This window comes from Pieris rapae, chromosome 9, assembly GCF_905147795.1.
Source record: "Pieris rapae chromosome 9, ilPieRapa1.1, whole genome shotgun sequence".
NCBI lineage: Eukaryota > Metazoa > Arthropoda > Insecta > Lepidoptera > Pieridae > Pieris > Pieris rapae.
Genome location: NC_059517.1, coordinates 8,881,086 through 8,908,883, shown reverse-complemented (window position 1 = coordinate 8,908,883; position 27,798 = coordinate 8,881,086). Strand labels below are relative to the sequence as shown.

General features: G+C 33.5%; 1 protein-coding gene across 2 annotated transcripts in view; it reads right to left on the bottom strand.

The window, feature by feature from the left end:
- Nucleotides 1–27,798, bottom strand: part of LOC110993846 (E3 ubiquitin-protein ligase CBL-B-B) — a 54,821-nt gene that overhangs the window by 11,870 nt on the left and 15,153 nt on the right. For both annotated transcript variants that reach the window (XM_022260211.2, XM_022260212.2), the window contains exons 2-5: nucleotides 2,500–2,646; nucleotides 1,622–1,765; nucleotides 830–955; nucleotides 98–213 (exon numbers count right to left, since the gene is read on the bottom strand). In XM_022260211.2, the coding sequence (XP_022115903.2) occupies nucleotides 98–213; nucleotides 830–955; nucleotides 1,622–1,765; nucleotides 2,500–2,646 (533 nt within the window). The remainder of the gene's footprint in view (nucleotides 1–97; nucleotides 214–829; nucleotides 956–1,621; nucleotides 1,766–2,499; nucleotides 2,647–27,798) is intronic.

Sequence of the window (27,798 nt, the reverse complement as noted above, 5' to 3'; positions counted from 1 at the left end):
GGGAAACACTGTTCATTAATACTTAAATGTACTATTAAAATAATCGTATTTACTGTGAACTTTCAAGCGACAAATTTGCTTATAGAAAAAATCTTACCCATTTCACAATAAAGCTCATACTGTTCCTGTGTGACGGTTATATGGTCTTCTGCTGGCGAAATGATGGCGCTGCTTAGATCGGGATTTACGTCACGACCGTCCGGATATAGATAGCTGAAAAAATATTACCAAAATATAATCGTTTGACGATGTTTTATCCGATTCAGAAATTCTAGGTTCCTGTTGTTTTCACTTTTGGAAAAAAAATTTTTTTTTGTAGCACCGTTTATGGTAAGGATTTTTTAAAATATTGATTAAAAACAATTATATTGTAAATTTTATTAAAAAAACTAATAACTACTTTTACATAGATACCAGGTTAGGCGTTATTAATTGAATAGTATTTAGTCTATAAATTGGAACATACAAACGCATTTGATCATGACTTATTTGTAATAATAATCGAGATTTGCTTCTATGTGTCTTGGCATCAGATTGCATCCATTTCTTTGATATTTTTTATAGACAAGTAGGTCAGACAGTGTCTCGCACATGTCGTCAAATGCTAGGTTTAATATACGACGTTTTCCTAACAACGTTTGCCTTTGTAAGAGCAAGTGCAAACATGCTTTGGAAAGAAAATTCTATTGATGCGACGCCGTGATTCTAACACGCGACCGACTGGGTGGAATCGCACGCTTAAGTCACAAGGCCATGCTCTGACATTTCTCTCCAAAAGCGTATTCTGACAGTTGACAGTAAACAGATAAATCTGACATTAAGTACTCACAATCCCTCTCTATATCCGTCCAGTAGCGCCTGCACCAAACTCTTGTTTTGTGGTATCGTCTGCAGTATCTCGCCATCTACAGTCACATACCCAATCGCCCATTGACCAAGCCGCGTACACGATAACCTGGAATATAAACACATCTATCATCTTTAGATTCTATCAAAAACATTGACCCTTTTTCGCACTCCACTACTGCATTGTTTAAGAATAAAATAAAGCAACTGTTAATGTCTTAACTCTATTATTATGTGTTTTGTTGTAATATTCTATTTTTTTTGTATCATATGGTTGTATAAGTGTAATCTATTGTGGATGCGTCCAGTGAGTTTGTTTTGTGTTTTATTTTTGACTTTGTTTTTATTATAAGGATGTTTCTGTTTGGTTTCCGAATAAATAAATAAATAAATCTAAATATATAAAACAAAGTCGTGTTAGTAACATTTATAACTCAACATTGGCTGTACCGATGTTAGTTATCTAATTTTTGGTGGACTCTTCTCCGCTCCGACGGCAACAGAAAAGCTACAACTAATAAATTAAAATCTAGTAAAAAGCTACTCAAAGTTTCATGAATCACAACTAATAGAATTCAAAATACACGTATTACGAAAATCAAATTTAGCATAGGTTAAGACGTGTTTATGTAGAAGCCTTATTATTTTTATAGATAGAAGCTTGCCAATATATACACTGATACCAACCCTACATCTTTTAGTTGATACCAACTGTATAAAAATACTTCGACGATTTGGTCTAAACTTAGAATATAATATAGTATATCTCACATACCTAAACACATAACTGCCAGCCTTGTGTATGTACTTCTGTAACCGCGCCTTCACTTCGTCATATGTTAAGAAGGCAACGTACCCTGGATGTGTTACCGCTAAAAGCTGCCAATTCCGTAATAATGTGCTCCATGGTTGAAAAAGCCTGAAATAATCATACAAATTATCAGTTGGATTATTTTCTTTTTCGAAAATTTTATTTGTTTATTAAATACAGCTAAACAGACATGTTATTTTAAAATAAACTTTTGATGTTCAGGCTTGATTTTCAAATTACCACTCGTAATCACAACGAGTACTTCAGACGATGCGTTGATTGAGTAGCTCAGTAGTATACTTATAATAAGTACAATACCAGTAATATGTTACGTGTCGTATAGTTCTTGTCATATATAAGTACCTACCTACACCTGGTGTATGCTTAGTGACCATTTATTCTTTGACTCAAGGGACTTTGGTTTTATTTAGATCATATAATAAGTAGTCAATGAAAAAAACCACCAGTTATTTATTAAGACAAAGTTAGTTGGCTTAAAAGTTACGAATGACAAAATATAGGTATTCAATTTTTTTATTAATATTCATATTTATCAGAAGAACAAATTTGTTTTGATATGCCGGTGACGATTTCAAAGAAGAATTAAACTCTTGTCACGTCTTTTTTATATTCTGCTGCTGAAATTGTCACTCGATGTCTGAAAACGGGACAATTTTGCGTGTCGCAGTTCATTTCGGGACACTGGGACTCGTAATTGGAAAAAGGGACAGTCCCGTTCAAAACGGGATGTCTGGGCACGATATACATAGGAACGAAGAATTAATAATAATCATCTGTTTTGCATAAATTTAAGTTTTGTAAGAGAGACTTGTAATAATTACCTCGTGAATACATCAAACTCGAAATTCGATATAAAATCATTACAGGTGAGATCTATCGTGGTCTTCAGGGCCATGGTTTCCAAACCTGATGAAATTGGATGCACGTTGTTCAGCTCCTCGCGGAATATTTTCCATGGCACCAATGTGCTGTAAAGACAACAAGGATTGGTTATCGTATTGATACTTTGTGACTGATATATTTAGGGCCTGTTTCACAATGTATGGATAAAGTACCAAATAGCTATGCAACACATAAATTATTCGAAAGATAAAAGTTCCGAAGAAATTTCGCGCTACCTTACAGTCGTGAAACGCAAAAATACTGTTTATCCTAACAATAGGACATTTTGAAACAGGCCCTTAGTGTCAAGTAAAAATAAGTATTCGGAAATCTTATTGTAATACTTAAATCAATTTAAAAGTGACGAATATAAAGGAATTTATGATCACAATATGTATTTACTTGGTACTAAGATAGACAGGATCTCCCATCACAGGACACATTGTTTTAAGAGAATTATTAATATATACGAACTTATATATTACGATATTCACATGTCACATACCAACTAAAAAAATATTTACTTAACTACCTAAATATGTACAATGTACATAATATATAGTTATAGTCTACTTGGTCAACTCCAAGTAAGATACAAATAGCAAAAAGCAGTAAACACTAAATTTGCAGCTTATAATAATTTATCGTCTAAGTCCATAATTTCTATAACCGGAGTTACTTAAAAAAGTATACATGCCATATTTCTACAGCTATATAAGCTGTGTACGACATTACGTACATATAATTATCATATCTTAATTCTTAATCTTTGATTTTGGTCAATATAACCGATATGTTGTTCTAAACGATGCCGTCGCAAACGGTTTTAATTGTAATTTAATAATAGTCATAAGTGTTCTTGGAACAGAGCAGTGTTATGACTTTAGTGTGTAACTCCCATTCCTGAGGTCGTAGGTAGTAGCTGTGCACCAATGGACTGTTATATCTGGGCGCACTTTTAACCCTCGCTCATGCGGTAAAAGAAAACATCGTGAGGCATCAAACCTTAGACTTAAAAAGAGAGTTAGAAGAAACAAATGATCACGAAACAGATGCAGAAACCGAATTTTGTGGTTTTTTTTTTGGAACGAACGTTTTTTGTTTTTTTCCTTATCGCGCGTTGCGAAAGGGGGCTAGACGGAAAAAATTAGAGGAAAAGTTGTAACGACAAAGCTTGCGACATCTCTATGATGGAACGGAACTTTTTCGTAAAAACATGTAAATATGATAATAATTTTAGGCACTCTAATTACTAAAATTGAGCCTACTTCCCTTCACTAATTAATCGAAAGGAACTTCGTTCCATCAGGGTGACCCTTGGCACCTCTCAGGCTTTTTCTGCATGTATTCCGGTCTTTTTAAAGTTAAAACACACATTGTATCAAAATAACTATAGTAAGTAATGATAATAAATCGCAAAACAGAGTTCGACGATCCACAATTTTTATTGTGAGTTAAATATGAAATGGATTACAACATCCGGTTTTTTATCAGAGTTATTATAAGTCACTGCATCCTTTACGTATTGTGTTATCAAAGTGAAATTATTGATAATAATCATTCAATGCTTTTGATAACATTGTCCATACCATTGACATAAAATTTATATTATTTATTTATAAATTTATGTATTTTTCCAGAAAGGTTAATCAGAGACTAGGAATCTCCACTTGCTACGATCCTATCATAGCTCTTTCGCAGGATTTTGAACATGAGCTCGCGGTTGGTCGCCCATGACGTGACTTGACCCTCTTCTATGGGAACGAATGGGTATTCCGTGATAATTAACATAAAGTTGTGAAGATTAACTCCAAAGAGTCAACCACTTTAGTACTGCCAAGACCGCACCGATTCAGAAGAATATTATTATTATAACTTTTGTTATTTCTTTTCGAGTCTATTTTAGGCCCTAGACTTGCGAGTTGCGAACTGATAGTAAATGTACAATCAATTTAACATCCTTTCTGTTGACGTTCCTAAGTGTACTTGGTTATCTATATGAATAAAGTTATTTTGAATTCGACTTTATTTTAATACAAATATATGTTTCCGTGTAGTTTTTGGTAGTGCATATAATTTTACATTTAGGAACACAAGATAGTGGAGGATGAATATTGCAAAATTGGTAATGTTTACCGTATTGAGTGCATCCGTTGCGTTCTCTACAAGATAAACTATAAAGTAATGCTTCAGATTCATAGATATGACATGTCTTAAGATCTATAATTGTCATTACGCGTACTAATAACAATTATACTTCTGCTTAAAACAAGAATTACTAGGCACAATAAACAAGAAACAAAGTTTTGTACTTCTCTTTAAACCATTTCTGAATAAAGTGTTCGTATACACCGGTAATAATTAACCGCAATTTTGAACCGCACCGAATACAGTTAATTATAATTACTATTTACTAGAGTTGTAACCTTGAAGCAAGCGGAAATACATTTCCGGCTATTGGCAGATAACAAAGCACTTGAGGAAAACTATTGATAATAAATAAAAAATAATCTAAATTAATTCGAATAATCTGATAAAAAAATACGTTGCCTGGTTCATTACACTTTATCAGAATGACTGTGAAATATATGATTAGTTGTATTATAGTCTAATTTTGTAATAAAATTTAATAGCTACTAAAAACAGAATTGTAGTTTCAGCATTGAGTTATTTCATGAATAATAATACGTAGAATTAGTTTTATGCCTAAAGTCATAGCCGCCTTTAGATACATGGGCCGGCCCGCAAACCAAATTTGTAACCAATTTAGGTTAGTCCGCAAACAATATTTAACTTTACAAAGCCAGCATTGTTATGCTCCGCAAGCAAAATCAGTTATAAGGTATTATAAACATTATGCATTAGTTTATAAAGGTTTTGTGAAACTGAAACTTTTTTTTTTAATTGTCAAGACACGAAATCTTCGCGGGCGAAAACGAGTAAACTGTCAAACAATACAACAATTAGCTACAAGTGATATTCTGTCACACCGGTATGTAAAAAACGTATATGTATGTCATACGAGAGTTATAAGTTTCTAAATCTTACTGACGACTGTCACGAGATACCTTTTATAGTATAGGCCATATCAGATCAAAAAATCAAAAAAGCCTTTATTACTGATTTATATGATTATAAATATAAATTAATTTTCGACATCGGTATCAGTTTGCCTTTTGGCATAGGCCTCCCCTAGGCTTTTCCATCTATTTCTATTTGTGGCTTGTAGTTTTCATGTTGTTCAATCTATTCTCCCATTCTCCTCACTTCGCTTAGGCCAATAATGTCCCCCTAGGATTGCCCCCCCCCCCTCCAAAAAAAACCACAACATACAGAAACAAGTCAATACACACGAAAACAACGGCAAAGACATAAATGTCATAAAAGATAAGAGAAATAGTATTTACATAGCAACGCTTAACACCAGGACTCTAAGAACAGACGAATCTTTACAAGAACTGGAATATGCCTTAGGTTTTATAAAGTGGGACATTATTGGCCATATCAGATACTAGGCCTTAAATACGGCTTATTAGGCGAAAAACGTATATGCTCAAAGTTATTAGGCGAGGTTAACGAAGTGTGGGATTTGGGTTAATTATATCATTAACTACTGTTTGCTGACGTTAACGTGCTTTACGATTTTATCACTTGGAATCTACAGGTAGAGTGCCGTGTATTAAGTAACAAAATATTCAACCTTCTATATTTTTTGTAATCTTGCAGGCAACAAAAATTAAAACAATTATACTAATTATATAGCCATAAATGGAAACCTTAATATTTACACAATATTTATAAATATTATAAAGATTAAATATATTTTTATAAATAAATCAGTGGCACTACAACCTCTTCTTTCTGGCCCATTTAAAAACACCTTGACCAACAATAGTTTAGTTCCATAAAGTTAGCTTAGTAATTTAAATATTATAAAATCCTCGTGTTGAATCAATATCAACTTTCCCAAAGCGGTTTCACCGATTTTTATGAAGTTTTTTTATATATTTAAGTAGGTTTTTTGGCACTTCTCTATATTTTTGTCATACGGTGTGTATGTATATATCCTTCTACCACCACGTAGCGATTTGTATAGCAATCTTTAAACGCAAAACATTTGCTGGATCAACTACATACAGTCGCGTGTTCCAAGGCACTAGTTGAACTCATAAAATTCAACGGGCTATTTGAATTTTCGCAACACAAAGTGTAGTTTGATTGCATATTGAAACCATTGTTAGCAGTGCGCAAGACCGATATGGCATAGCGTGAACATACTTGAATTAGTACGTGCTTAGACACGATACTTTAAGGTAGAATAATAGGCTTCGTTTTCTGGTTAAAGGTTGATTATAAAGCGGACTTAGTCTTACAGTTTAAGCGATGTCAATATCGCAGCCAACTAGCTAAATTAGCCGTTAAATTAACAGCCTAGCCCTTAACTAACGGCCTAAAATATGTTTTTTGTAACGAAAAGAGAATTTGGCTTAAGCAATTTAATTTTAAAATATTTTTTATGTCATATGTTTCATCTTTTTATTTCTGCCAAATAATGACTCTATCGTACCGTGTCGTATCGTACCTAAGCATTAGCCAACCAGTTTATTAAATGTTGTAACAAACGCAAACAGGCCGTTAGTTAAACGTGTCTGCAGCAGCCTTTAACACTAACAGATATGGTATACCCAACACTACTCCTTTTACAAACATCAGATTCAAATTGCATTGAAATCTGACTCATGCGGACGTGGCATAGTTAATTTGCGACGCGTGTTAATTGAAGTTAATTGTTTCTATAGTATTGATTTTTTAATTTTCTCCCAAACCGTATGTCAACGATCTGCAACAAAATTTTTTCCATACAGAGATTTGTCACATTAATCTTATAACATATAAATTACGCGTCATGTTGTTTGTCCTCTATAGACTGCTAAACTACTTAACCAATTTCAAAGAAACACAAAAAAACAGAAATTGAATGAAATAAACAAAAAAAGGTAATTGAATGACATAAGTATAGTCGAATTAAAGTAGTATGTAGGGTACATAAAATCAAATCAAAAATACTATTGTTACAAAATTTTGACAACCACGTTTGTGCCAACAATCTATTAATTTTGATTTGTATTAAAAAGGATCATACTAATCATCAATCATCAAAGCAAAATTTGCATCACCTGAGAAACTAGCACTTTGGAATGATGAAAGATTTATCTATACAAACATTATCTTAAAAAACAATTCATAAATGAAATTGGTCATACAAATCCTCCATACATATAACAATGTTGAATAATGATAGAAATTATTTACTTTGAACATTAACTCGTGTTATAACGAAGTAAAAATATGATCATCCATTTGTTTAAGCAATATGTATACATTTACGAAGCTACTGTATCTGCATAATTTTACTTGACAACTGACAGTGCGAAATATTGAGGTACATATATTTTGACAGCTGTCAATGTAAACTGTAAATCACAGACTTACTATCAAAAATATTATTTGCAAGCACGTTCTGTAATTAATCAATCTTAGTTGTTAGATTTGATAAATGAAATGACGGCAAGGACCCTCCCTGATTCATGAAATACCTTATCCGTTCACCAACTTTAATCTTGGCTTTTGACTTTATATACTTAAGACTGTCCTCAATATCTTAGGAGCTTAGATAGAATAGATAGAATAGAGCTTAGGAGAATCAGATATGAGTATATTCGTATAAGAACCAAAGTCACCGAAATAACCAAAAGAGCGTGTTAGTACAATTGGCCCAAAAACCAATGGCAAAAAGTTTTTAGATTGGAGACTGAAGAACAGACGGTGAAGTGTTGGACAACCACCGACTAGGAGGACAAATGACAAGGTAAGGAAAACAGGAAAACTTGGAAACAGAGACGGAACGAAGCGGGAGTTCCCCGGGTAGTCCAAAAATTTAGTGAAGAGACCAAGTATGTCCAGAAGTAGACATCGACGGGCTGAAGAGTGAAGCTCTCTGTGTCTTCACATAACTTCACATACTATGTCACAACTAGTGACTCTTAACCTAACCTACTTTTCGTACATTAACTAAGCTCAAAATTCAATTCATTACAGAGACAGGATCTTGAACGTAATCAAATATACACACAGCAAGGCGCCCAGTGATTTAATTCACTTACGTAGTGTGAATCTGGCACAAGAATAACTTAAATTTACCGTTAGCTTCACTTTTGAGATCTTGTCTAAATTACATACAGCTTGAATACTGGAAGCTTATGTAATTGAGTATTTAGACACTAGAAAGTAGCCTTAAGATTTAGAAAAAAGTTTGTTTATTACCACTTCTGTAGTCACGATAAAACAATAAACAAAATTCGTGAAAATCTATATATCCAACGTACTCATAAACTTATAATCTATGCATGCCTGGCAGAGTATATACTAGCTATTAGATAACAGTAAAGAAAACTTGAATACTAAATCCTACGAAACTAGTATGCATAACTTATCCATATCGTATTTCTAACATATTGTGTCTCATTTTATATAAACTTGTTTTGTTAAAGCCTTTTATTTCCTACGTATACAGTTTCGCTTTTTCCCTTTTATCCTTTTCACGTAAAAGAAAAATCTAATGTTGGTCGCCTGTAAGAGATCACAGTTTAGTACCCTTTTTGGTATTTCAAATATGATTGCATGGGCAATTTTTTGTCACCTTTGAGGTTATACCAAACAAACAAACAAAAACCATTTATTCATATAGGTAACATAATGTACAGTTATGAACGTCAAAAAACTTATCTGCCGCGTAGCTTTGGTTCCTCTCCATCTCTCAGGGTACGTGGTGATTATATTAAGCCACAAGCATTGAGGCAGGTGAGAATCTTACCAGGATGCGCAACAGACAAGCTGTCATGTAAGGAAAAAACAAAAGACAAAACGGACGCGAATTGCTTGGCTCGTTTCTTTAACGTATTAATTAATGTCCAATGCTATTGAAGTAATTAGAGCTACTAGTTTAGGAATTATTTATGAAAAAATCAGGTTCTTTCAACGTTTGGCATTGGAGTGAGCAACTTTTAGTTGGCGTGATCGTGGCTTTTTAAGTTTGATTTCTAACGTCATTAATTTGCGAAACTTCGATAACCCCGTGCGCATTCGCGTGGTACGTACCTACAGAAATGTATCAAATTGTTACCTATATGAAAAATCATTTATTCATGTATGTAACATAATGTACACTTATGAACGTCAAAAAAAGAAATATACATTAAATGCTTCTAATTTTACATTCATTATAGTTCTCAAATCATTGACGTAGAACGGAAGAGAAGAACCGGCAATAAACTCTCCGCCATTCTTTTTAATCGCCAAGTTTTTTATTTTACACAACGTTTGTAGGAGCTCCAACCATTACACCATGTTCCATATGACATCTTAAGTAATAAAGAATTATGAAATAAATTAAAAACAAAGATTTGTCCTCTATCAGCAGGAGGCATGGTGAAATAGGAGCACGCACTTACATTCTCGTATGTAATAGAAACTCAAAATTATCAATATTACTATCTTATTCAAATGAAAGAAAGCTACTCAAATCTTCTGTTATCAGACTTGCCGTCAAACAGCACCAGTAATGCCATCTGTACCTGGCACACCGACATTTGCGTCCAAGGCGTGACATTTCTTCACAATGTTTTATTTACCATGTTGCATGTGTTGTGCACAGCCGGGGATCGAACCTACAACCAGGAAAGAGAGTCGCACGCTAAATGCATTAGGCCAACACTGTTCTTTGTGTTTGTCTGTTTTTTTATCGTTATAATCCCGTCGCTTCTACGCAAAAAGTTAGTTAGCAATTGCAAACTTTTATGTTGAACTTGTTGAATTTGTTATGGATAATAAAGACTGTTTTTAGAGGTTTGTGCTAGGTACTACTATGCTATTTACTCTACATAAGATTTTAAGAAGCTAATTCCTAGATATGTAAATGTTACAATCACGATAACCTTGTAACTCTGTAACTGTAGTCCTTTCAGAAGAACGCGTTTTGGCCAAGACTCATAGATATATAATAAATAACTATCGATAATCGATATCCAGATTGAGCATTCTGTAGGCAAAGTGGCACCATACACTTTTAAATAAATTATCCTATCGTATTTGTAATTTATGAATCGATGTATTTTCTTTCTTCTCGCGATTGTGTGTTGACTATGTTTATAAGCGCTTGTCGCGTTTAATCTTGTATTATATTATACCAATGTATCAGGGTCTTTCGACTGTCCTTATCCCTCAAAGGCCGGCAACGCACCCACTATGTCTATCGGCTGCGATGACTTCCCCTTTTGGGCGGCCCATAGGCTCTCTATTATATTAAAGAAGTGTGCCAAGCGTTTCTAATAAATACTTACTAAAAGTTTTCAATTAATGTAATAAGTATTATTTACAATAACATAAAACCATGTTAAATCGTTCAAAGCAAGAAAATAAATTCTCAAATAAATTTCTGATTGTGGAAAGGTAATTGAATTTACTTGTTGTCCTATCTCCTAGTTACAATCGATAAAAACCTTTAAAACAATATCATTAAGGCGGAAAATCGCACTGATTGGATAATCTCCGCTCGTCTATTATAGATTTTATTTTATTACCTTTATAATGGCTTAGGGATTAGTTTAATAGAATCGTGATACCGGCCGTTGTAATACTCTTATCGGTCATATTTTGAAATAGCGTATTATTTTTTACTATTTCTTTCCTGTAATGCTATTCTGGTACTTGTCAAGCGTATTCTATTCAAAATCATAGCAAATTCCTTATTGTATTTAGTTTACGAGTACATAAAAAATGATTAAAACCTATTTAACGGTAATAAATTCTTTGCGACTAGAATAAAAGCCACCGTTGTGTTTTGTATATCAAGTCGTGTTTTTTTTTATAGAACAGGGGGCAAACGGGCAGGAGGCTCACCTGATGTTAAGTGATAACGCCGCCCACGGACACTCCCAATGCCAGAGACCTCGCGAGTACGTTGCCGCCCTTTTTTGTTTATTCTTTATCAAAAAAATCTTTGTTTGTTCAAATAACTCATCTCCCCGAACCTTACAATATCTCAAAAAAATTATTAAGTATGCGTTTTTTTATCTTAAGGTTTAGAAATATGTAACATCAGCTGTGACTACAGCATGTAGAGGTCTGTGGCTCGTGTGGGGGAAGGAAAGGTAGAAATATGTACATACATACATACATAATAAATTGCGGCAATCAATTGCCAAACGTCATTTAAATCTACAGATTTACAAGCCAAGACTTATTTATGAAACGAACATTTCTAACATCAATACGGCAATAAATTAGCCGTGTCACTGAATAGCTCTATCAGAAACAGTAAATAAGTACCGTTAGTTGCCCGGATCAATTAATGGGCTGCGCCGTTAAGTCGCGGATGCGTCTTGCCCCTAATAATCTATCGCTGTTTGCTATATCGAGTATACAACTAAGAAACTAATATTTGCCATTTAATTTTACTACAATTTATTTTTCATGATTTACTAGAAAAGGACAAAACCATTTAAACTAGTGAATTAGACTTCACGTTAGTATCAAACGCTAAGCAGTGAGGGAAAAAATAGAGCACAAGCCAGAGTGTCTTTCCTTTTAGAGACTGTCCACTGTGTTGTTATGTTGGACACTATCTTAAGCTTGATTTCTTTATTAGTAACTTAGGTTAGACTTAAATTACTTATGAAAATTATGCTAATCCGACATCATCGTCATTTAATTCATATTCTATTACTTACTTATATCTATACTTTACACCACATAAATGACAACTTCGATATCACTGGGTATTCGAATCATAAGTAACACCACCATTATAGTGATAAGAGTGATCTGTTTATTCTTTCAAGCACCTGCTGATCTTCAAAATGTATGTTTGCCCTTAAATTACGTCACCAACAGTCATATCGAGATTTGAATGAGGTATATTCTTCTCTTCTCTCTTACATAGGAAACGGTAAAATTAAAATCGAAAAATATAAGATATTTGCATTCCTAAATACCGAAATATATAATATCGACTGGTAAAGTCGGTTGATTTTTTCTAAACTACACTTCAATATTGTGTTAAATGTCAAAACGAATTCTTATTCTGTTTCAACCAAAGCTAGAGAATATATTGCAAAAGCAGTAACTGTACAAGGCTGTAAAATAGTCGTAAACCCATCATAGTATTAGAAAACATCCCACTTCGTTTCATACATTGTAAATCCTATTGATGCCGGCATTTATAGCTTTTCCTTAGTTTTGTTCGTCACATACCTACAGCTTATGTATATCCGCACACCATATCAGTACCGTTATATTTTTTTATTATGTAATCATTATACATGATACAAAGATCAAATTTGACACGAGGTATCATAATGACCCTTCCTACCCGCATAAGTTAAAAATATTTACAACATCGTAACTCAAAACATCGAGTTACGTAAATAATCTAACAAATTTCCTTAATTTATTTTCATCAATCCACAATTCCAAAACCGACATAATATGTCAGACAGCTGACTTGCTCACCTACTATCAATGAAATAGAAATGACTAAGACGGGTAGCGACGGTAAACAATCATTATTCAATCATAATTAAACATCAAATTGTTTAATTCAAGGAAAAAGGAAGCGCAGAGGCTCCTAGCAGTGTGAGTGTATATGGGCAGTATTACATTAGACCTCGATACATAAAATATATAAAGAAAAGATAAATTCACCAAGAGAGTTTTTACAAGTCTAGTTAATTGGATCTCGTCCGATTCCTTTTATGTATTCTATAAAAACACTGATAATGGATTTCACCCAATTGCTTGCTAAAAAAGTGCTTGAACAAATAAAAAAATTATATTTAAGTGACAAAATATACTAAAAAAGAAATCAATTAAAAAGTAATTTTGCCTATCATAATCAGTTAAGTAGCTTTGATTTGAATGAATTGAAAGAATTAATATTTTTTTTAATTTGTGGGTAGTTTATTATACGGCTGTGTATTCGTAGTCGCCACCTTTAAAATTCAACAATTAAATGCTACAGACACTTCTCTAATCAAGTATATCAAAACCCGCAACAATGTAACCTCTTTTTATCAGTTATTTGTTTTACAAAAGTTTTTAAGGACAGCATAGTCTGTGACATCATAAGGCAATTCATTACACTAAAGAATATTAATTGGAGACTGGTTTTTTAAGGAATTTATTAATTAATGCTGCGCTCTTGTTGGTCGTGGCGTTATGCAGCTGTTAATAATGTATAATATTTTTTGTATACATATCCGCTAGTTTCACAGTTTACCTATTTAAAGTGGAAATATTTTTGTATTGATTATGAGAGTGACATTGATCATAATATGTTCCTTTGTATGTATTTTCCCCACGTAACAATTAAAAATTGTATGCATCTATTGTGACATGTAATTAGAAACAAAAGTTATGATGATGAATGGTTGTCTTACGTCCTATTTTAACATAGCTATTCAATAAAAAATATATACTTAGTTATGTATATAACTTATATTGTGATGACGTCAACAGTAATTATGTATCACAACAAAAAATATAAGAAAATAACTAAGTAAGTATTATTTTTTCACTTAACATTTTTTAATTATGAATAATTTTCATAGCAATGACCTGACTAGAGCCAGTACTTCTCTCATTCACTAATCATTTACATGGACCTAATCCTTGCAAAATGCAATCCATTTATGGTAATTATGAACAACACAAAATACTAAAATTAATTAAAATATGTCTTAAATGTTACCTATTTCTTAGTGTACACCAAATTGACCACATTTATACACCAGAACCTCAGGAATGACATAAATTATCACCGTACAACAAACTGTTAGTCGTTTGGTTGATTTTATAATAATAATTATTGTACTGTAGAAAGCACATGTATTATATGCGAACAGTGGGCAGTTCGTGGGGTAGGTGCATATAAAATGTTAGGTACTTTTTTATATAAGATTATATAACTTAAGATTACATTACTTGCTTTAAACCTGTGACTGTCAAAGGTCAAACCCCGGCTGAACACCAACGGCCTCCTCTGTCTCAATCAGTAAACTGTAGCACCACTGTTTTTTTTAAATATACTATTTACTGTTTGTACCGTGTGTCTGATGTCCACATACTTTTGTCTGTTTTATGTGTACACATATAAGAATATTTATGATCTATTATAATATTAAAAAAACGTTTCCAGTAACTGCAATGAATTCCGCAGTTCGCTTTGAATTCTTTCGCTTTCAAGCGTTGTGCTAAAGTGGAGCGTGGTAATTATTGCGACTTTGTGTCAGGTACGGTGACGATTTTCGAACACACGTGTCGAATTGTATATATGCTTTTTTACTGCACATGCCTCTATATAACCTGCCTACCACCCAGTCATATCTAAGAGAACCGAGAATATATATTATTTGCATTAGTATTAGTTTGGTTTATAAATATTGACTTTTAGCTTTAAAATAGCAATATTGTCCGCCGAAGTGTACGGTTGGCAGCGCCCAAGCGGGGTTTGGGTTTGTTTCACCGTTTGGGGAGAATCTGAAGTTAGACAAGCCGCCGGAAGGGGCTACAAGCTTAATCTTAAGTACTTAATCTCGCTGTTGGACTAACGCCTTACAGCTTAGCTCAGGCTGTTTTGACGAGCGTAGTTCGGCTGAATGGGCGAGGCTACAAGCAGCATTCACCAAAGGCTATATGCTCACTCTAGTGCCGACCTGCATCAGCCAGACGCAAACAATCGCATCGCTAGCAGCTCTAATCTAACTGGACAATTACCGCCCCAGACAGTGAGCAAATATCACCCCAGGGGCACACAGGGACACTATTGTTACATTTGTGGTGTGAAATTCAAAAATGTATCCCCAACACATCTCTAAAAAAACATGGCGAATGTTTGCTCAGCACTTGTAACAGCATGAATATGTGAACTGCAGCATTTTCAACTTTTTTTATCGACGATTCAATGGGTTTGTAATATTGTAAACCAATTACTCAGTGAATATTTTAAAAGTAATTGAATATTCTAATACAGATATTTTCAGCAACAATTGTATATTTTTTCTTAAAGAAAAGATGGCAAATGGACAGGAAGCTCATCTGATGTTCAAATCACTAAACACGGGAACCCTCATTTTTTTTAATACAAAACCATAAATAGAAAAAAAACAGGTTACATAATTTACGCAACGACCGGCCTTATCGCACCATTTCTTCCAGGCAACCCTAATTTAGAACAATATTTGCTTAGTGTAACATAATATAATATACTACTTACGTTGTAGTATATTATAAATGAAGACAAGTTCGAATTGATTGACGTGGAATAAGTGATACCTAGATGATCTTATGTTCCAAAATAAACGTATTTTATTTTATTTTTATTTTTTACTACCTGGTAAATATGTTATGTCAGGCAATTCTATGCAAAAAGTACCTAAAAATAGTACGTGCACTTTCGTATTCAACTGACACTGCCTTGTGCAGCGCAATCAATCAAGCCATTCACGCTCGTTGCATTTAAATCGCGAATGAGCTTTTTGGATGAATATTACGAAAGTTTTCACATAATAAAGCCCAAGATCCTTTATATTAACACTGAAGTCTGCTATATTTTTCCAAGAAAGTATGCGATATAAAATTAGGTAGTATTAATTATAATAACCACTTAATTTACATCGCACAACAGTGAAAATAATTAAAAACAAAGAATTAATAGGCTAACTGCCGAAAGATCAAGAAAGACGAGCAGTCTGCTAAAATATAATTAAAAAATAAAATAAAACTGTAAGTATGTGTAATTATTAGAAGTTTTTAATGAATCATTGTTGAAAATCTGCAGTTTATAAAAAAAAATTAAAGTTATGTTGGTATAATTCGTAAAAAAATAGTTTTCTTTAATAGTCTAGTATTGTATTACCCCTTTTACGGTAAAAACCTCCTCCAAATTTTTCTTATCTCAGATTTTTCAGATCAAATTGTCATGTTTTAGATGATAGGACGGGATGGCTTTCTCGCTTTGACAAAAGAAAACGAGGAAGATAAATAAAAAGATGATATAAGTAGATGCATGCAGTAGTTGGCGACGTAAAGCTAGAAACAGAAAAGTGTGGAAGCTCTTAGAAAGGCCTATGTTCAAGAACAAGCTGTAAATAGAAATACGCCAGCTTGCCGATTACCAGTTATTAAATAAAGGTTCAAGTACCCAAATACTACTTAATAATATTGGAGGCACACGGAAATATATTCATTTTTTTCTGAATAAAATCTCCAAGTCGTTCTAATTGGATGGTACTTATTGTTCTGTAGTATTTCTGTTCGTACTTCACCTCACGAACAGTTAATGTTTAAATGTAATGTAAAGCTTTAATAGAAAATTAAATTTATATCTCAAGGTTTTCTTGAATCATATTTAATTTTTTTATTTATATTTTATAATACCTATAGTAAAAATAAAAAGTGAATGATTGTTTTATTTCTCTAAAAATTTAAAACTCAAAATCATTTATTCATGTAGGTAATGTACACTTATGAACGTCAAAAAAAAAGAAATATAAATTTAAATGCTTCTTATTTTACATTTACTGTCAGTTCTCAAGGGCGTAGAACGGACGAAAAGAACTGGCAATAAACTCTCCGCCACTCTTTTTAATCACCAAGTTTTTTCTTTTACATTTTAATCTCTGAATGACATGTTAAAATGAGGACGGCAACGCACTTGCGAAGCCTACTGGCAATGTGAGTGTCCTTGGTATCACTTAACATCAGTTGTGCCTCCTGCCCATATGCCTCCTATTGCATGAAAAAAATCACACGACGTCGTCTTTTTGGGTCTAAGGCAAGCCGGTTTCCAGATATTAAATGCGCACATAGAAAGCCTATTGGTGCATAGTCGGGGATCGAACCTACAACCTCGAGAAAGAAAGTCTTACGATCAAGACACTAGCCCAACACTGCTCTTACGAGTCATATAAAACTGTGAATCTTACACTAAGACAATATTGAACTCTAAATCAATATCGAGACATTTGGATTATACGTTTTTATGAATAATACTATAATTAGACAAACATCCATAGATTCGATACGCAAGACAATATAGATACAAGCCAAACATAATTTTTGGACAAAGGCGTACATACATTATCTAATTGAGGTTATTAGACACACCTTGAACGTCACAATGGACAGTGCTATTACTCACAGCGCGTAGGCATCACGTAGGCTTACTGCTACGGGTTTGTAAGACGGATAACTACCGAGTTATTCGTCCCAATTATTAAGAAATTGTCTAATGATATACAGATATACAGACAATTCCTTCATAAATAAATACTCATTGTAACCGTATGTGCTAGAACAAAAAAAAAATTATAATCAGTAGGCGGGAGGTTTTAGAAGCGTACCAATCCACGGGTCTCTGACTTACTAGGGAGGCCTTCTATTGTACATATAGCCAAACAAATAAAGATTTATTTTCGGAGGCTCTTCAAATTTTACAAGACAATAAATATGTACAAAAAATCCTCAAAAACTAAAATTAAATTAATTAAATTAAAAGTCTATCTACAGGGTTATATGCTTTAAATATTGAACATTGCTTTGGCGGGATTAATCTGGGGCGGAACGGCAGACCTAGTTATAATATAAAGCTGTAGTTTTATGCGGTGATAAAATGTAAGATTTCAATTTACCCAAGAAGATAGTGACATAAAGTGTAGTAATAAATGTAAACAATGTAGATTGCTTACAATTAAGTCGATTAGCATTTAATTGCGAAAGCTCTAATCTAGCCGGCAATTATTTGCCGAACAATAAAACGATTTAATTAAATTACAGGCGGTAACATTATGTAATATGTTAATATTTAACACGTTTAAACGAATTTTGCATTCTTGTTAATTTTAGATTGTTATACTTCTTTAAGGGGCATAGGTCTTTTCATTTTACCGATTTTAAGCGATTGCATATATTTTATCACGGGCATTGACGCCGCACTTAAAACCGAATCTAGAAATTCCGAAACGAAAGTAAATCTAACACACGACGACGTAATATAGGTGTGGCCAATACGCGTTAGAGCGGGACAGAATGCATAATGCGTATTCACATCACTCTGACGAGATCGGTAACATAGCGTAATCACGACTGGTGCAGCCGTTACACGTTAGAGTGAGACAGACTCAAAGGCGTATTATTCTTAGTCTTGTAGATTGGTAGATTGAATTAATAAAAAAAATACTTCATAAATAAATATAATTGCATAAGATAAAAAATGCTATGTAATAGCTTTACCACGGCAGTCCCCGTCGCACGGCAGTGCCACAAGTTTTTATTTATTTAATTGCTTCATTAAAAGAAAACACCTCATTAGACACAATAAAAATGGATGGTTAATTAAAAGAGATTGTGCAATATCACAGTGTGCCACACACGTAGTACAATTCAGTGTATCAATTAATGAATTTCATACATAACATAGGTTAACGAAACTTTTTCATTGTCCGTTGAGTTAACTATCAAAAGTTCTATTATTAGTAAGTGCCTATAGTACTTAATTTCTTATATTTTTTATTACGTAATTTTGTTTTTCATAATTCATTTCGTATATTTACTTTTATTGTTTCTACTTTAATATTGCAACTGCCTTACAGGCTCCATTCCAATTACAACGTTTGCTATTCCACTGCATTTCTCAACTTAGGAATGCCTCTACTATAACGTTTCGCAAAAATACTTTACATCATTCCATTATGATAACCAACGTTTACGACTCCTGGCGCAATATTGCAAATTTTTATTGCAATAAAACGGGGAAACAATAAAATTGAGAATCGCTTTCTATAACGGTAGTACTTTGGACGCATATTTGTATTTGGCACAAGTAGCACCGTGTAAATTTCACATTGGCATACGCAACTTGCTATGAGAAAGTTTTCACAGAAATTATTCGCAAGGTGAATTCAGAAAAATGCATTGGATATTAAGAGGGAATCGGATAGGAGGTTTATCTGATATAGACTTACTGCCCATAGACATCTACGCGACTTGACCCAGAACTATACTCTATTATTTTTTAGTTTAACAAAAGTAATCTGTTTAGAACATGATTAAAGAGTTATGGACTAAAATAACTTGTAAATAATATATCAAAATATCCATACTTAAATATTTAATTTTTCAGTTATGTAACAATCATAGATTAGTCGAATCTCGTCTAATACTATCTCGAAATTAAATTTCGGTGGAGGTTTTGATCGAAATTTGTGTATTTTTCTAATGAAAATTAACACGTAAATAATGTGACCTTCGGTTACGTGTCAACAAACACGGTGCGTCGTAGGGACTGGTGCGACGCCATCTTGTCTAGAGCAGCGCTTTAGCGGGTTTTTGAAAGGATGACAGTTTACTTAATTAAATTTTCATGCCTAAGCTTACTTAACAAAATTTAAAAAAAAAGCAATTCTAATAAAGTTAAAGAGGTTTTATTTTTTTACAAATATTGAAATTTGATTTTAGTACGATTATAAATTCTTAATTGAAGACCGTGGGAACTGTACAATTTTGACTTTTGTATATAATATGTGAATGACCGGTTTTAGTGTCAACAATGTGCATGAATTCGCAAATCTTATGCTCATTTCAAATACATTTCTGAGAAAATTTCACAATATACCTGTTTCGGCGATTGAACTCTGACTAATCTATAAATTCTGCATACTTTAATAGTTTTTTTTGCGTCTAAAGAGGCAATGGCAGGCCAACGCGTGGAGCTGCCGTTTTTACCGATATCTAGTATTAATGAAATTGCAAGGTGTTAATTGAATTAATTGACCATTTTTTCTCACTTTAAAAATAAGTTTTTAAGTTAGTACGAATATATGCATATTACACGATTGCACTATATAAAAAATGGCATAACGTTTATGTGCTTTGTATATTATATCACTAGTAACTGTCACATAACTTTCATTAGTTTAGTGTACTTTCTTGACTTATTTAGTTTTCTTAGCGTCGTAGACATTAAAATTCCAGAATTATTTCATATTATTTAGTGTTTATTGTACCTTACTGATCCTCTTAACGTTGTGCCTTGGTGAGGCGCAGTACCGGCACGTCATCATCGATATTTCGAAGAAATAGCTGTAAATGTTTATACATTTGTTTTATGTAATGTTTACACAAACCTTTAGTTGTTAATTATGTATAGAAATGTAATTTTAGTACTTAGTGAATTTGCCTAAAAATAAAAAAATTAAATTGCCGATCGAAATTCTAATCCCGAAGAAATAGTTTACTTTATTAAAGTTGCTGAATTCAATTCCTAAGAATAAACATTATATGTATGAAACTTGATCACTTGCGCCCTAAGTAAGGTAGGCTAACTTTCTTTATATGCCTAAACTTTCTACATATTTCTTCGAATACGATTTCCGTTGCTATAATATTCTCAACAAACTGTTCAAAAACTCAACAACTTGAAAGGACATGACTAACATATGCAAAAAACCGGCACCACGGCTCAACGAGTATTCAGGACACGCACTGCAAATGTTCGAGATACGTTCAGTAATTAGCTTTTGAATGTGGGTGAGATAAAAGAAACAATTGCGGGAAATTTATTTTCATCGACCGTTTCTGTGTATTCTGGGAAGAGCATAAGGTGCTTTAGAAAGACTTTTGGGCCCTCAGGTTTCTGTATCAGTTCCGGGATCGTTTTTAATAGGTAAATAGGTTACCAAAATGTTTGTGCCTTTGTCCCTTTGTGTAAGCAACACACCGTCGACTTTGGGTCTAAGACATGTCGGTTTCCTAACAATATTTTCCTTCACTGAACGCGTTAAAAGCGCACGGTTAGTAATTCCGTTGGTTCAGAGACGGGGATCAAACGTGCGACACCAGAAGCGAGTTCGCACGTTGAAACCACATACATACTGCACTGATTTAAAAAAGTACACGATCCGCTCTGTATGTAAAATTTAATTTGCGGGGGACGGAGGCAAACCTCCTCGCTCTTTACCGACCTTCCAGGAAAAAGTCTTCTTGGAGGATCTTCCGTTGTATCGGTTAGGAAATAATGACATCTGGTTCCACAAGTGGTCACAATAGAAATTGCCTGAAAAAGCGCTGTCTGGAATCACAGTTCCGTACAAATATTAAAAATATAATACGTCATGGGGGGCCTTAAATTACAGGCAAAAACCGTTAACGACATCGTTTAGAACAACAAACCGGTTATATTGACCAAAATCAAAGGTCCTGGCTGAATTCTATTGTATTAGGTACTAACAACGTTATCGGCTGTTACGACTGTCGGTTTTTAAAACCAAGTATCCCTTCGATCAGCATAGGCATAGGCCTCCCCAAGTGTTCTCCACAAAGATCTCTCTTGCTTTCCACAAGCTAGACAATCAAGAAACCGGTTTTGAATAGGAAATAATATGATAATATTTACATTTACTTCAGCTAAATTCCGTTAATAAATATAAGTAGTATATAAAGTAGAAATAAGATAAAATGTAACTTACAAGATTGTCAATAAAGCCTATATTTATTTATTTATTTATCCCTTCGATGCCATTAGGTACAGACTTTTAGTGTATGTAGGTATTTGGTTTTTGGGATTCCACCCCGGGCTAGGCGAGTGAGCCGTACCCAATAAATCCAATATCTTCTTATGTTCTTTTTAGCAAATTTTATTTTGTTCAAGGTTCGATAGAGTCCCTATAAATTTTAAACCAAACCATAACGAACATGAATGGCAATGATCAAATTGACACCGATGAGGTGACCCATTTTATATCCGTTAGCGAATCAAGTCAACACAACCTAAATAAACCTCCAGGACAAATTGTAGCAATTACAGTAGTTCCTCAGAGGCTTCGCGATGTAATTTGTTTCGAAAACCAATTTCTTAAAATGGTTTCACTTCAAAGCAATCCGAGCGATAATTTCTCATTTGTACGTAATTGTGTAATTAAGGGAACATATAGACTACACAATTTAAAAATGATTGATGATGAAGTGGTTTTTAATACACCAATATAGTGAGCTATAAGCTTTCTGGGCATGACACGTGACAGTTTCTGGGTCTGAAACTTTCCAGTAAATCGTGTTTTCCTTCCAGCGAGGAGCTGAGAAAAACTATAATGAATTGATATCTAGAAATTGGAAAAGGCAGGCTAGGTTTGTCCTTTACGTTTCTTTTGGAATATAAGATCATCAAGGTATCACAATGCACGTCATTAAATTTGAACCGTGAGGCATCCCTTGAATTTAATTCTAGAATAAGACAATATTGGACAGAATAGAAGAGTCTGGAGGAGGTTTTTTCGGGATCAAGCAGACTTAATATTGTTATTAATTTATTATTAGAAAAAGAAACTTGAGTGTTTCCTGTACCAGTGCTTATTAATTTATAATTATTATTTTCGACATGGAAACAAACAGTCACAGCACAGCCGGGAATCGAACGGCCAACCTTCTTGCTTTACTTATCTAATAACAGCTCTTTTGATTGCAGCTCCTTAAAAGCCTTGTGTAAAAGAAAAAACTTGGCGATTAAAAAGTGTGGCGGAGTTTATTGCCAGTTCTTCTCTTCCATTCTACGCTTTTATTTTTGATTTGAGAATTGCCAGTAAATGTAAAATTAGAAACAAATGTATTTGTTTTTTGACGTACATTAGTGTACACTATGTTACCTACATGAATAAATGATTTTGATTTAGAATTTGATATATACCAGCAAAAGTTACACACAGATACGTCTGTAGTCTTATTAAGAAGACAACAAATACAATATGTTATTTATATACCCAATAAAATAAATATTTATTACTAAAACTCTTTTGGGCCTTTTCATTTATCTTTCAGATAATAATTGTAACATTCGTTACGTGATAACACGCAAGCATCTGTTCCTCAGAAGGGAACAGAGTAAAACGAAAAACGTAGGATGCATTTTGCTTAATTCCATACTGCTTATGCACTGGTAACATTTATCAAGCTTTTATCATGAGAACTCCGGCATGCCTTATTGGTTGATCCCCTCCTCAACAAAAGTAATCAAAGCTCTCAAAAAGAATAGTACATAAATGAATTTATTAGTTGTAGGAATCCTAATGAATGAATCAAAATGAAATAAATGCAATTTTCAAGCATACACAATGTATGGGTTAATATGTGCAAAAATTTATTTAGATTTTCGTGATTCATGTGCACTTTTACTTTTTGTTTCTCACAAATCAGTTAATTTTATATGGTTCCTGTTTAGTTTCTTCTTAAGAACTGTATGTAATATGTGTTTTTGCACTTCTTGCCTACCCTTTGTAATTTAATACATTTTTTCTTCACTCACAGCTATTGCCTGGAAGAGATCGCTCGAAAGCGATAAGGCCGCCAGTTGCTCTCATTTTCATTCACTACAACTATGTTACATTTTTATATTGTAATTTAACGAAGTATTAATAAATAAAAAAGTAAATAATTGTAATCACCAAATAAGAAAATCTAAGATCCCCCCTATATTGCTTACGTAATACTTAACGGGCTCCTTATATTGGAATCACACCAACCTTTACCATGCTCACAGCCCGGAGCAAACATTTCAGAATTCAGACAAATTATCTCAAAACGCAATCTTCGATGAGAATAATATGTACAAGGGCCGACTTGTGTTGTAATTTGCGATCCCCTTTCTGCTTAGAAGCCTGTCAGTAATCAGCCTGTCATAAATCTGTGCTCACCGAAATTATATTCTATTTTGCTAACGATTATATTCTTGACGCCTCACACATTATATTTTATTTATTTATTTATTTACACTTCGTTGCTAAAGAAATACAAATAACACAGTATATATAAATTACAAGGGATGCAACGGGCGGCCTTATCGCTAACAAGCGATCTCTTCCAGGCAACCCTAGTAAGAATAGAAATAAATAAAGAAAAATGATGGGTGCAAGAAGTGCAGAAGTTATATAAAAAACAAAATAAATTTATATTAAAATATAGATCCTTAATCTATTAGTAACTATATATATTATAATAACTTACTAAAACTAATCTTACAAATTCAAGAAAATAGAGAATTTACAAAACGAACAGGAGATTCAAGAATTACACAGGTCACGATTGATCAGGATAGGATAAGGTTAGGAAATATTTGTATAGGAGGGTTTTAAAAGACGATAGGGAGGAAGCCAATCGTATAGACTCAGGCAGCTTATTCCACAGCCTAATGGCGGAAATCCAAAATGAATTGCCTAAGAAGGAAGAGCTGTGGGATGGAATTTCCAATAGACATCTATTAGAAGAGCGTAGCGTATAGTTAGAAGGACCTAAGAATTTGAAATTATTTTTGAGATAAGAAGATATATAGTCAAGTATATACAACTTGCCTGGTACAAAAATCAATTGGACAATTGGGCAAAATGCATGACGCTCACCTGACATTAATGCAACCCGCACATATACATTGCCAGAGGGCCAATGCATGTGCCGGCTCTATTCTAGAAGGCCCCTAAGTGGAATTGGAGAAATACTTCTGTAAAAACGCGAGTTCTGGAATAACAGACGTGGTCAAAATTCGATTTTAGAACACTGTTATGATGAATTTCAGTGAATAACAGAGTTTCTCTTGTGAACTCCTTCGAAGTCTCTTCGTGGTAAATATCAACGATAACTTGAGATCAGGGACTTTGATGAGATGACTGACACAAACGCATTATTGCAGGAGATGCGGGACCAGATTTAGGTGCATATACATATTTACTACAAGTTTTTTTTAAATATTGAAATTCATAAGTGTACATAGCTACATAATAAAACAACACAACAAGTACAGTGGAAGAGTGTAGTGACAATAATGATGTAAATTATACTCAAGCAATTTGAAGCTGAAAATCTTTCAGGCCGTTAGTTAAACGTCTAGGCTGATAATTAAACATCTAATCAAGCGAGATAAATGAAGCATTTATATAATTATAAACTGTCAAATATATATAAAAGTGTTTTGTTAAGTAATGTAATGTTAATGAGTACTCATGTGTGGGTTCTTTTTTGAATATTTTACAATATCAAAAATTAAATTTGCTTTCTATGTCTAATATTATTAATAATTTTAAGTATATAAATTTTGACTATTAGGTGATCAGCCTCCTGCCGTGACACACACCTTCGACCTTGGGTCTAAGACTTTCTTCAGGGTGCACAGCCGGGGATCGAAGCTACAACTTCAAGGATGAGAGTCGCACACTGAAGCCACTATACTTTACCCCGATTACCTTAGAATAAAATCCTTTGGCACCGCATTAAAATATGATCTCTCATAATAGACGCTCCCATTCTTACCTGGAACAAGAAAATAATGAGATTCGTTAAAAAGAAAGCCGAGAACGCCGTGAATCGTGAGCTTTTTCTATTAATAACAACGCTATATCCTTCCTGTTTTTATATATATTTTTATATATTTTATATATATTATTTTGCAAGATTCCCTTCCGGCTCTTCAAGGAATATTCATAAGAAAAATAATCTATACTAATATTATAAAGAGGAAAGGTTTGATTTTTTGTTTGTTTGTATGAATTGAATAGGCTCCGAAACTACTTGGCAGATTTGAAAAATTCTTTCACTGTTGCAAAGCTACATCATTCCTGAGTGACATAGGCTATATTTCATTTTCAAAAAAATAGGCATCCTTACTAAAATTACGATAACATTAACATTTGTTTATTATTTGATACAATTCTAACAGATGGCGCTGAGTTAAAGGTAGTAGTTTGGCAAGACGACGTTTGCCAGGTCAGCTAGTTGTAATTAAAGATGAAGTAAGTACATTCAGTTATAGAAGAAAGTAGTTAAATAATTTGGCAATTTCCTATAAAACAGATACAGACATATATACAAATCAAATCAAATTATCTTTATTCATATAGGTAAGTAGTACACTTATGAACGTCAAAAAAATTAAATCAATTGTAAATTTACATTTACTACCAATTCCCAAATCAAGGGCGTAGAACGGAAGTGAAGAACTGGCAATAAACTCTACGCCACTCTTTTTAATCGCCAAGTTTTTTCTTTTACACAACGTTTGTAAGGAGCTGCAACTATTACACCATGTTGATGTGATCTTGAGTAACCAAGAATAATAAAATAAATTAAAAACAAAGATGGTGAAATAGGAGCACGCACTTACATACTCGTGGGAACAACACGCAAATACGTAGTAGAAAGAACAAATATCAAATATATTAAGTGAAATATGTTTTTTTTTTACTTTTTGTATTTTAAACGTGAGCAGGACGCGTATATAGTATAAATATAATAGATATTTGCTAGAACAGAAAAATATCATCACGGCAGAAGAACTTGAGAATATAGTAAGGATGCCGTTAGGGTTCTTCAAGAAAAGAGCGTATCAATTCTTAAAAGGCCGGCAACGCACTCGCGAGCCCTCTGGCATTGAGAGTGTCCATGGGCGGCGGTATCACTTAACATCAGGTGAGCCTCCTGCCCGTTTGCCCCCTGTTCTATAAAAAAAAAACTTTTGAGTCTAAAGCATGCCGGCATCCTTACTATATTCTATACCTTACAAGTGTTAAATAGTAACAAAGTCAATTGGTGCACAGCCGGGTTTCTCAATTTAATCCCGGGGAATTTCATTCCCAAATACTTTAATAACTATACGCCGCCAGTTAATAAAACTGCAGCGCTAATTTTTACCGTTAACACCAGCTATTCGCAGAACGCACGACTAATTGGCACACCAATAAGTGTTGATGGCATCAACCATTGCCGAGACCAAAGTGATCACGCCATTCTTTTCCCATCGCAAATTACGGGAATACTCTACGTTAGTCACATGATAAACACATCAAAGACAATTATGGATTACTACGAAATAAACTCGAAACGTCTCGAACTTTGTTAAAAGTGTTAATTCTAAACGATATATGGACAATACTTCAGACAATAACAGATGTAAAAATATCTATTCATTAATTATTCGAAGTCGTTTAGATAAAGTTAAGAATAATCACATATATAATTATATTATATTTCAAGTAATAATAGGCTAGAAAGAAACGGTATAATATGTACTAGTAAATCAATACAAAAGCCGATGCTTTTGTATATTCAATGTATTGTCAAGTAGGTATATAAACTAATCCGCATATTAA